Below are 13103 nucleotides of genomic sequence, written 5' to 3'. Positions count from 1 at the left end.
GTTAGTTTATTCAATACCTAGAAGCAGAGTAGAAGATTTTCAAAGAATTCATGTATTTTAATATGTAATCTATAGAGCCCCGCCCTAACACCAGAACCCCTGACCCTGGGACCATAAAATTCACAATTTTTGTTGAGGCACTCTTCCTCATCATAACCATGCACTTAGTTGGTTTATTTAATACCTAGGAGCCGAGAAGAAGATTATCAAAGAATTCATGTATTTTCACTATATAATCAATAGAACCTCCCCCCCCCATCACCAGAACCCTTGACCCTGGGGCCATAAAATTCACAATTTTGACTGATACACTTTTGGTCATCATAACTATGTACTTGGTTAGTTTATTTAATACCCAGGAGCAGAGAAGAAGATTTTCAAAGAATTCATGAATTTTCACTATATATAATCAATAGAGCCCCACCCTAACACCAGAACCCCTGACCCTGGGGCCATAAAATTCACAATTTTTGTTGAGGCACTCTTGCTCATCATAACTATGCACTTAGTTAGTTTATTTAATACCGAGGAGCAGAGAAGAAGATTTTCAAAGAAATAATGCATTTTCACTATATACTTATTTAGCCCCGCCCTAGCACTAGAACCCCTGACCCTGGGGCCTATGAATTTCACAATTTTGGTAGAGGACTCCATGCCATTACAATCATGCAAACAGTTTGACTGTCCCATGTTCTAGGAGTAAAGATGCCTTTGTCCTACCAAACATTAGCAACAAAAATTGTCACCATATATATATCAACTAGAAATAAAATGCACATGGGCATTTTAAAATGAAGTTCAAATATTGTCATATCTTCCTTTCAAGCTTTATCATGTTTATCATCATTTTCAGTATTAAAAAAAAAGCCTTTAAATTGTAAACTTTAAGCTTTATTATACATGTTGTAATGTTGTCATTCGTTCCTCTCTCAGACACCTCTGCAATGGGCTCACGTCATAGATTTTTGCCAAATTTGTAAAAATAAAACGTGATAGTTGCAGGATTGTTTCAAATTAAATTAACAGTTCTTGATTGATTTAGTGAATATATATCTCAAAACTTAGACATAAGCATAGAAATTGAATTATAATGAATTAAAACAAATGCACTATTTCTTTGTGTTTATCACTGTGATATACGCAAGCCAACGACAGAGATGAATGTATGAGCCGATGGTAAAGAGTGTTAAATACCAAGGTACTGAAGCTAGTGTTGAATAATCGGGAAAATTTCATAATCGATAATCGGTCAAAATCAGAGAATCTTAATCGATCAATGATCAACTTAATCAGTAATTAAAATTTCAAATACAAAATTCCATTTCTTTATAGCATTTATCATTTATGTAACAAACTAAAAATAAAATTTCATCAAGTTTATTCTAAAGACAACTTTTTGTCTTATAATTAACAAAGAAACAGAAAAAAAATTACATATTTGCTCATAAAAACTAAAAAAGTTTGTCATGACATCAGATTTTGCATTCCCTAGTTAGAATAACCTAACTGTGTCTCCGTATAAGCCCTCACCACAGTTAGAATACGTCCCATATACTTGCAATATGGCAAAGCAATGGAGGTATCCATATTTTGAAGTTAAAACGATAAAGGTAGTTCCATATATAATGCTTATTAAAAAACTGTTTCGACAATCCAATAAAGTTCTCCAGCCTTGTTCAAATTTACCTGCCATGTTTACATTCGACATGTTTAGCTTGACTGTTTTTATTACATTACAAATACATGGTCAGGCTAATAACTCGTTGAACCCGGTCCATACTAAACATGATTTCACGATAAAAATCAGGGGTTAAAAATCCTATTTGACGTCAGTAAAATTTTTAAGACATTCTATTCGCCAGTTTACATTAGATTTATAAATTAAAAATATGAGTAGTAGATATGAAGTCAAAATGGTGGTTTTATTATAAATGTGTGTTTTGGGATGAACAGATAAAACAGACATCACGTTTCAGGCTATCCATTTTTTATTTTCCATAAGTTCACTTAACTTTTAAAATTTTTAAACATGTTTCCTCCTATAACCCAAACCGGCAAACTGAATTTCTTCAATTTAGGTTTTAGCTGTGCAATACAGCTTTTTTTCAATTGGAATTCTAGTGAGGAATAAAAGAATGTGGTTGTACCAGTAATATCAGTCCTAGCCAGAAAACTTCCTGAACACATATTTAATGGGCAAGAAAAATTATTGAACAAACGATTTTAATTTATTATGCAATAAAGAAAATATATGACATAAATAATGATGTTTCAAAGCTAAGAAGCTGAAATTGAAATTGAGTTAATCCCCCTTGTGGTAAAAATGCAGTTACACATTCGCTGCTCAAGTTTCCAATTTCAAAACAGTTTACATGTGTTTAAATCAGTGTGGCACTTGTTTGAACTAACAAATTTTAATGATGTAATCCATTAGTCATACATATTAACTCCTTGACCATATTTAACAAAACCAACCCATTTTTCAAATTGCAGCCCTAAGATCTTTTCTCCTACCAATTTTTTCGTAAGTCTACCACAATTTCTACTGAAAAGTTTTATTAAAGTTTTTTTGGCTCGCTTGGGTATACCAATTTGAAGCCATTCAATCATAAAATAAAAGATATCATTTTGACTTGAACCTAAAGCTTTTGAAAACGCTTTTTTTGTACACCTTTTGATGTGTACATGTAATTCAAGCACCTATTTAACAACACAAATGTTATAACAGCTCAATATAACCAGTGATAACATTGGTTACTATAAATTTCATTCAACATTCCTGACGGCCATTAAAAATATATATATCAATATGCAGCATTTTAAATTCCAAAATGTCATATCTTCCTTTCAAGCTTTAATACATGTTTGACACAACTTCTATTAAAAAACAAATTGAAACAATTGTACATTAAGTTTTATACAATTGTAATGTTGTATTCGTTCCTAGAAATCTCAAACTTTGTTTTCACGTCAAGGTTGCCTGATCGCAAAACGTGATAGTTGCCGATTGTAAAAAAATTTTTGAACGAAAGATTTAGGAATATATTTCTCAGATTGTTGAATTAACTTCGATTAAACACACTATTTCTTCATTTGTTGTGTTCCACAACTAATAGTTTCATTCAAATTATACGAGTTTAGGCAAGTATGTGGCTAAAGATCACATAATCGAAAGGTTAAAAATAAGCACCCAATATCAAAGAAATGAGGAGCATGAAAAATACTTTGAATTTTTATAATTTTTTTGTCAAACAAAATGGTTTTTCCAAGTATCTTCACTTTTTGTCTTTGCAAAAAATTTAGAATTTATCAATTATTTTGTTTTTCCCCAATTTCAAACTAAAAAATATCATCTGACATGAAATATATGTTTTCATTCAATTCCTAACTCTCCGTATAAGCCCTAAATATAAAAAGTTTTTGCACAAAGCAATGCTACCGCTTTTGATAGGTAGTTAATATATAAAATATTATTACACTGTTTCAAGACAAAAGGTTGACATGTTTAGCTTGACTGTCTTTATTGAATACAGGGTCACTAATAACTGGAAATGGACAAACTAAGTGAATTTCACTAAAAATCAGGAGAAAAATGAACAGTAAAGACATTCTATAGTTTAAATTAGATTTAGTGGTATAGTAGATATGAAGTCAAAATGGTGGCATATTAGTCAGGATATATCGTTTAATCCCACTCTGAGGTCTCTGGTTTTAAATTTCAAAAAGGGGGCTGGTTATCTCATCCGGTGTCTAACTTTTTATCAAGGAATTCTTTAAATGTCATTCTTATACTTCAGAAATTTTAATGAACAAGAAAAATTTCTTTAAGCAAACGTGTCCTTAGTAGTTAATAATTGATATATGCAAAATATGAGGCTCAGCTTGAAGCTGAAATTGAAATTGGATAATAGACAAGTTACATTTTCAAAACTTTGTTAAAACTTTGGCACTTGTTTCGGTAACAAATTTTTAACCCATTAGTCATACATATTAACTCTACCGATTTAGGCGGGCCCTTTTTTCACTCCATCTCCCGCCTACCGATTTTATTCGTAAGTCTACCACTTTTCTACAAAAGTTTCATTTTAAAGTTTTTTTGGCTCGCTTACGGTATATTTTAAGCTGACTTCGTCATAAAATCTTGTCATTATCATGTGATGAAATAAAATGAACAAACATGTGTTGTTGAATTGTATTATTCAATATGATCGAGGCTGTAAATGAAAGCAAAACTGGCATGGTTCTCGTGACCTATCATATTTATATTTCCATATCCTTCATGCAACTGGGGCAGAATTAGGTAGAAAACATATCAAAGAAAAAAAAATAAAGTTTAGAGGAGTTAAATATGAAAAATTTCAACAGGAAGAATGCAAGCACAGGTGGAGAAATGATGGGTCCACACATCCAACAGTGGGATTCGAACCCAAAACATAAGGATTGAATCTGACTTATTAAAATCAAAACCCCTGGGGTTAAGGCGGGGCGACAATAAGAATTCAAGTTTCATATTGAATAAAATAAGAAAAATCATCTTCTTAAAAACCACTGGTCCAGAAAAGCCGAAACTTATATCGAAGCATTCTTGGGAGGTAAAGACTATTAACTGTAAAAATCATGGCTTTTTATATTTCAAATTTAATGAAAATATGAAGAGTGAGTAACCGTTTATTTAAATTCGTCCAATTTGATGATATTGATTTTTAGGTTTTCCTTGTATTAGGATCATCAAACTTTGTCAGTTGTTGCATCTTGGGTCCTCAGAATATGTCAACAGTAAAGCAGGTCAACATTACATATTTTTAAAATTTTATGTCATTATATCAATATTTATATTGATTATATTGACTATTATTTATAATTATAGTATTATTTGGCTGGGAATCATCAAACTTAGTTGGTGCATATAGGTAACACCCATCAGCCACACAATTCTAAATTTATAGGACCTGACACAGTGCTGTGATTTTTAGCTCACCAGGCTCAAGTGAGCTTTTCTCAAAATTTGTCCGTCGTCATTGTAGTCGTTATTGTTGTTGTCGTCCTTGTTGTCGTAAATTTTTCACATTTTCATCTTCTTCTCAAGAACCACTGGGCCAGTTTCAACCAAACTTGCTACAAAGTATCCTTGGGTAAAGGGGATTCAAGTTTGTTCAAATGAAGGGCAATGACCTTTTCCAAGGGGAGATAATTATGAATTGGAGAAAAATTAATGACAATTAATTTTAAAAAATCTTCTTCTCAAGAACCACTGGGCCAGGAAAGATGAAACTATTGTGGAATCATCCTCAGGTAGTGTAGATTCGAGTTTGTTCAAATCATTACCCCCGAGGCAAGGGTGGGGTCAAAATGGCTGACCCAAGTTTTTCATAGGAATATATAGGAAAACTCTTTAAATATCTTCTTCTCAAAAACCACTGGGCCGGGAAAGATGACACTCATGTTGAAGCATACTCAGGAAGTGTAGATTCAAGTTTGTTCAAATCAAGACCCCTGGGGCAAGGGTGGGGCCAAAATGGCCAACCAAAGTATTGCATAAGAGGAATATATAGGAAAACTCTTTAAAAATCTTTTTCTCAAGAATACACTGGAAAACAAGGAAAGATGACACTCATGTGGAATCATCTTCAGGTAGTGTAGATTCAAATTTGTTCAAATCATGACCCCAGGGGCTAGGGTGGGGCAAAAAATCTGACCCAAATTTTACAGAGGAATATATAGGAAAACTCTTTAAAATCTTCTTCTCAAGAACCACTGGGCAATGAAAGATGAGACTCATGTAGAATCATCCTCAGGTAGTATATATTCAAATTTGTTCAAATTATGACCCCCAGGGCAAGGGTGGGGCCAGCAAAAATGGCCGATCAAAGTTTTACACAGGAATAGATTGGAAAAATCTTTATAAATCTTCTTAAGAGCCATTGAGACAGGAAAGATGAAACTTATGTATAATTATCCTCAGGTAGTGTAGATTCAAGTTTGTTCAAATCATGACCCCCGGGGCTAGGGTGGGGCCAAAATTGAGTGGGGTTGGGTAGGGTAAGAATATGTATTACAAGTGGGAAATCTAGTAAAGAATAGAATGGTCAAAGCTTCCCAGGTGAGCGATTGGCCCATGGGCCTCTTATTAAGTTTAATGTGAACCACACAGACTTGTACATAGGCATATTTTTCATTTCCAAGCACTAGCACGCTTCATGAAATATGCATATATGAGAGGTCTGTGTGATTTACACACGAATACTTCACACTTAACTTGAAAGCAATCATTAAATGATTTGTCTTCTTTCTTATTTTATAAACAGGAAAGGGTCTTTATGCTGGAAAGGAGTTCCAACAAGGAGAGTTCATTTTAGAATATGCCGGAGACCTTATCAGTAGGACAAAAGGGCTTGCTCGTGAGAAAATGTATCCTTCTCACAAAGGAAGTTACATTTACTTCTTTACCTGGGACAGTAAAAGATATTGGTAAGTACAAATGTTATTTTTGGCCACCAAGAGTCTGTTATTCTTTGACAATTTTAAATGCTCTACTAGGGCTCTAGATTCTCTAAAACTGGGGCAGATATTCGGCCCCGTTCCCAATGCAAAAACAGCTGCCTTGACCCCCCAAAAAGGTTTCAATTTCCCAATTTCCATAGCATAATATATATTATTATAATAATCTTATGATTTGGCCTAGCAGATAAGTTATTAAATAAATGCAAAATTCCTGTGACACTTTGAAATTTGCTTTCATACATTTTATATATTTGCATAGTGTATATTCACTTCAGAGCTGGATTATTTCAAGTGAGCATTGGCTCATAGACATCTTGTTATATATTCAGCCAATATCAGTGATAGTTGCAGGAATAAAGCAGTACTAAAAATTAGGGGTTTGAAATTAATAATTAGTTTTGTTTTTTCTTGTGTAACAGCTTGGATGCAACAAATTCATCTCGTAAATGTAGATTTGCAAATGATGCTGGCCCAAGAGATGATCGTCAAAATGCTGTGATGAAGTGTATACCAGTTAATGGAACACCACATCTCGGACTCTTTGCAGCAATGAAGATAGGCATTGGTGTGGAAATAAGATATGACTATGGTGTTAAAGATCTTCCGTGGAGAAGACAGGTAGTAGTTTCATTGTAGTCTTATTTCATAGACTACTCTTTAGATACTAGCTGCTGGTAGAAAACTTGTGAGCTTTGTGACATCCTGGTCATACTGGAGGATAGCTGCAATAATGTAGCCCTCTCCCATTTTTATGCACCCTGATGGATAGGTCCCGGGCGTATATTGTTTTTGTCCTGTCTGTTTGTCTGTTTATCTGTTTGTCTGTTTGTTTTTTTGTCTGTTGTCAACTTTAACCTTCACCATAACTTTTGAACCATAAGAGATACAGACTTCATATTTGGTATGCATACTCAACTAATTAAGTCCTTTCAAGTGACATCAAGGTCAATGACCTTCTGACCTTGACTGTGACCTATATGCTAAAAATAGTTTTTTCCACTGTTTGTCATAACTTTTGAACCATAGGAGATACGGACTTCGTATTTGGTATACTTAGTCCATAAATAAAGTCCTTTCAAATGACATCTAGGTCAATGACCTTGTGACATTGACTGTGACCTATATGCTAAAATAGTTTTTTCCACTGTTTGTCATAACTTTTGAACCATAGAAGATATGGATTTCATATTTGATATTCTTACTCCACTAATAGAGTCCTTTCAAATGACATCAAGGTCAATGACCTTGTGACTTTGACTGTGACCTATATGTTAAAAATAGTTTTTTTCCACTGTTTGTCATAACTTTTGAACCATAGGAGATAGGGACTTCTTATTTGGTATACTTACTCGATTGATAAAGTCCTTTCAAATGACATAAAGGTCAATGACCTTGTGACCTTGACTAAGACCCATATGCTAGAAAAATCTTTTTTCACTTTTCCATAACTTTTGAACCGTAGGAGATAGGAAATTCATATTTGGTATGCATACTCTATCGATAAAGTTCTTTCAAACAACACCAAGGTCAATGACCTTGTGAACTTGCCTGTGACCAATATGCTAAAAATAGATATTTTGAACATTGTTGCCGCCGGGCTTATAGTGTTTCACAAATAGAACTGGGTATCGCGACTGAAAAATCGTATCGCGATATATTGCAATATAATATTTTGTATTGCAATATATCACAATATAATTTTTTAAAATAAATTTTGCTTTTCGTCAATGTCAAATGAAAACACAAACTCAAATTACATGTTTTCTCGAGTTGATATTGCAACTGCCTGGTTGCGTTGTGTCAGCGCAAGTGGCAAGCTAAGTTTTTTGTGACACAACTTGATAAATTAAGTTGTCATATTCAGATTCGGCTTTAACATGAAAGGGTTTCATGTAACAGTTGTCTCTTCGTTTCTGACAGAGATATGTCTCTCATTTCAGATCACACTTCACGTCACTTGCCGCCATATTTTACCTTGAAAAGGGCAAATAACTCTTTTTATAACAATTTATAGCATATCAAACCCGAACCGGTATTCACAAAAAAATACCGCGATACGTATTGTGAAGAAAAAAATCGGGATACACCGGTTAACCGGTAATATCGCACATTTCAAGAATAATTAATAAGCAATAATTGAAATGTTTTTTATATTTAAACAAAAACTCAAATATAATGCATTCTCGATATTTGATATTTTTGGAACTGACACTAATCGCGTTGCATGTTGCAAGTGGCAAGCAAGTTTTTTTTTGAGCAAAACAAGAAATTAAACGGAAATAACGTATTTACAATTGCTGATTGGTCGAGCCGGGTGTACCGAATCCAGCACTACTTTAACATGAAGAGCTTTCATGTAACAAGTTATGTTTATCAGAAACCCTTTTCGTTTTGACAGACATGAGGAAATAATGGAAATAACCCTGCTTTAACAATTAACAAGTGTAATAATTCACAATGCTTCACACTTATCATGCCTAATCATTTTAGCATCCAGTGAAACAGCTATCAAACAGGATAAATGCATTTTTTGGTTAAAAATTTTAAAAGAGGCAATGTTTTTCAGTCCGTTGTTTTTATCAAACCTTTTAAAAAAAATATCAGCCATACATATTTTTGTCTGCTTTTCATAGAACGAAACTTATTCTAAAATAGCTAAATAAAGCTATATTATATAGGTAAATAAAGCTATACGGTAAAATTAAGTGAATCAGCTATTAATTATTCTCTAATCAGCCTTTCCACTTATGAAAAAGTTTTTTACCAGTCAAAGTGATGGATTGCTTTCACTACAAACTTTTCTGATACGCTACTCTCCTCATGAACCCTTGGCATATACCCTCAAAGAAATTTAGTTGTTTTCGAAGTTTTGAAATTTACAGGACGCACAGATTGCGTCGTATCGACACACATAAAGATGCGTGTTTAACTATAATTCAAAGTTTATATCTTCATAGATTAATTAATAAGCAATAATTGAGTTGTTTTTTATATTTAGAGTACAAATCTGAAGCTTCAATATATAATTAATAAGCAATAATTTAATGTTTTGGATGACATTATCGCTATTGTACGAATTGCATGTTGTCTTACAGATATGTTGTTTAATAGCGTTTTTTATTTCCGAGATTAAAAAGTCGAAATATTGTTCGAACGGTTGTCTTAACGTCATTTACAATAAAACAATTTTTATTTCCACCGGGTGTATAAATATCCCGAACGGAAATAAACAATTTACAAAACACAATTGGGATTATGAGGAGAGTAGTGTATCAGAAACCCTTGGTTAGCTTTGAAGCAACCGAAAAAAAAAACAACTTCTATCAACACTGTATGCCAAATAATGGGAAATCAGAAACCCTTGGTTAGCAATAGTCAAATGAGGAAATAATGGAAATAACCCTGCAATATTAACAATAATGTCAGCACAATGCAAGGCAATCACACTTAGTCATGCCTCATCACACTTCCAGTGAGGGACAGCTATCCAAACAATAGAGATGCATTTTTTGGTTAAAAAGTGTTTAAAAGAGGCAATGTTTTTACTATCTATGCCCTAGGTTGTTTTTATCAAACCTTTTAAAAAAAATATCAGCCATAATTTTCCTTTGTCTAAAAAAAGAAACTATTCTAAAATAGCCAAATAATTTACACGCAATACAGGTAAAATTTTGAATCAGCTTTTCATAAAAAATTAATTATTCTTTAAATAGAGCGTTGCTATAGGTAAATAAAGCAGAAAATTATGAAAAACCTGAAAAATATTTTCTGTCCTTTACTTATGAAAAAGTTTTTAAAGTGATGGATTGCTTTCACAAAAACTTTTATGATTGATATTTATTATCAGCCACCAACTTTTAATTTTGACCCAAAGTTCTAAGTGGATGCAAGAAGTTGGCACACAAAGTTTAATTTAGTTAGAAGTTTTGAAATTCGAACATTTTCCCGCGCGTAACCATAGCACACATTTTATCAACTATAATTCAATTCAGTTCTAACAGATATCTTCAAGCTGATAAATTTGTTTCTTGGGTATATGGCAATTTTTCTTAATGCAGCGAACATTAGTTCACTTTTAAGCACTGGTACTTTGTTTCCATGGTAACACTGCTAAGTAGCAATTATACCCAATTTTTCTTATGGTTTTGGTGTTGTAAGGTCCTAAGGATGCATTTTGCCAAGAGTTTTCATGAATTTCCTCAAGACAGTAGCATTAACCCAATTAGTTACTGGTATATAACACTGTGTTACCATGGCAAAAAGTCATTTATAAATAATATTCATTGACATTATATACATTAAGGTAAAATTTTCTATGTACTGCTATTAAAATGTAAAAGTTTCTTAGTTGTGTAACACCTACCATTGTTTATCAAACATTTTTTTTCAGCATATTTACATATTTTAGTACATTCCAAATGTACCCTTGGTTACCACTTCTAACATTATCTCTTGTTCTTTAGATTTCTAGGCATTTGGCATAGGAATAATTTTATTAATTTCTCTTAAGCCACAGTCAAGATTTCAAGTGGCTAAAATTCTTTTTCTAATAAAAGTGTTGCCATAGCAACCGAGACACATAGCAACGAAATTTTGTTTGATATTTGTTTCTGGTGTCAACTAAGCTTGAAGTTTCATGAAATCGGTGACCATGTGTGAACGAAGTTTAAGTGGTTACAGAGAAGTATAATAACTTCACAATTTAACAGTAAAACTATGTCTGCATTCACAGCATGAATTAATTATTTGAAAATAAAAAGATCAAAAATCTTCTCCAACATCTTTGGCGTCACATCGATAGCTGTCCAGCAGTTTTGCGTCTTGTTGTGTATAACTTGTAACGATGGACTTTTTCATACCTGGAAGTGTAAAATCTAGAGGAGTTCCGACGCAGTATTCGATGCATTGGTCATTAGTAATTAGAAACAGTCTGTAAGTGAGTATTCGCCCCCTAGGTTGATCCTTGGACTGTCCTCCCATGTGGTTTGACAGTCTGTATTTGTTGAGGTCATTAGAATGTTTAAGATGTGTTGTAAATTATAAAAACAGTCATTTGGTCGAGAAAATTTTGGATTAAGAATCCAGTTTCAAGAGTCAAACACATTATTTTTATTTTTGTAAATAGGGAAAAATAGGGTCGGCGGAATCGTAAACCAAGAGAAAAAAAAACTTTGGCCTTATTGCACTCAAGAAGTAACTGTTTGGTCACAAATTAATTAACTGTTGTATATAGCCCAAAACTTTGAAAAATTTGACTGCAATTATGCAGAAAAAACATCTTCAAGAGTAATTTTTCATGAATTGTTTCCAGATGAGTTTAATGTTGAAAATTATACTGCATCAGATTCACAACTTTGTGCACATGCATCCTGAGAAAAATGTTAATTTAAGAAAAAAAGTTTGATTTGGTAGCTAAATAAAGCTGTGTAGGTAATTTAAGCTACGTAGCTAAATCTAGTGATTGTACCAGACCTGAAAAAAAAACAGCAAAAAAAAGGGATAAGAGCATTTATATTTTTTAAATATAATTTTTAAAAATTTATTCCATAATAAAAGCTAATTGAAATGATATCTTGATATAATATGTCTTATATACTCATAATTAAATTATTTAATTACAGAGCTGAACTAGGTGAGGATACCTGAATGAAAAGAAAGAGGTAAAAGAAGAACTTAGCAAGAGTAGAAAACAAGTTGAACAGAGTCGACTGCGATTAACAAAGTTAAAGCAAGATGGCAATGAGTTGGTGACTAACATTCGTGTTGCTGGGGATGCTCGAGAAGCAGCCAGGCGTGCAGAAGATGATGATGCCAAGAGACAAAGGTAAAATCTACTATAACCTTACCTATAATCAGTAATCCAGAAATTTTGTCGGCTAATTACATGTATTAATTGAAACTTCCCATTGTAATTTTTATTTGGGTAAATGGAAGTACATTATTTGGTATGGTATTTAATATGAAAATCATTTTATTTTTTTAAAACACTATTATGGCTGCATGCATATACATGTATGTTTGAAAAATGGCATTTCACATCAAGAAATAAAGATATCATTTTTATTCAAGTTTCATTGCAATATGACATGAAGCTAGTTACATTATCAAATTCTATAACCCCTGAAGGGCGTACGTTAGAGTAAATTTGATCATTTCCGACTTCATGTCATATCCCAATAAAACTCTTAAAAATGATATTTTATTTCTTATGTTTTTATTTTTTATTTGTGTTACAAGAAAAAAAGGACAATTTTGACTGTATTATGGAAGTGCAACATAATGTAGTCTAAGATCTAAGACGTATGTGATTCACAATTGAACTTTCCAAATACTGAATCAGTTTTTCCCCTATGCAAGGAAGTTGATCATGTGACCGACTGCATGTTATGGAAAATTAATTTTAATAATTAGTACTTTATGTAAAAAAAGACATTAGCAAATGTAAAAATATATTTTTATTAATAGGGGTAAAGCATGATAGGCCTCCTTCATGGTACGATATGTACGATAACTATATAAATTTTTTCGAAATAGTTATATTTGATTTTGATGGTGGAAAAAGGAAACAAATTCATCGTTTTATTTTTTTAATTTCTTTTTTA

The 13103-nt window shown here is 32.6% G+C and overlaps 1 protein-coding gene across 1 annotated transcript; it reads left to right on the top strand.

Moving 5' to 3' along the window:
* Window positions 1-6305: 6305 nt before the first annotated feature.
* Window positions 6306-7710, top strand: LOC134261753 (N-lysine methyltransferase KMT5A-like; the record flags this gene model as incomplete). Its single annotated transcript, XM_062744155.1, has 2 exons — window positions 6306-6468; window positions 6921-7710. Coding segments are annotated over 2 exons (380 nt in total), but the record flags the coding sequence as incomplete, so codon positions are not given.
* Between the last annotated feature and the right edge of the window lie 5393 nt (window positions 7711-13103).

The sequence above is a fragment of the Saccostrea cucullata genome, unplaced genomic scaffold (assembly GCF_032062105.1).
Source record: "Saccostrea cucullata isolate Sc308-1 unplaced genomic scaffold, CSIRO_AGI_Scuc_v1 ctg10739, whole genome shotgun sequence".
NCBI lineage: Eukaryota > Metazoa > Mollusca > Bivalvia > Ostreida > Ostreidae > Saccostrea > Saccostrea cuccullata.
This window is presented reverse-complemented; position numbering and strand designations above follow the sequence as displayed.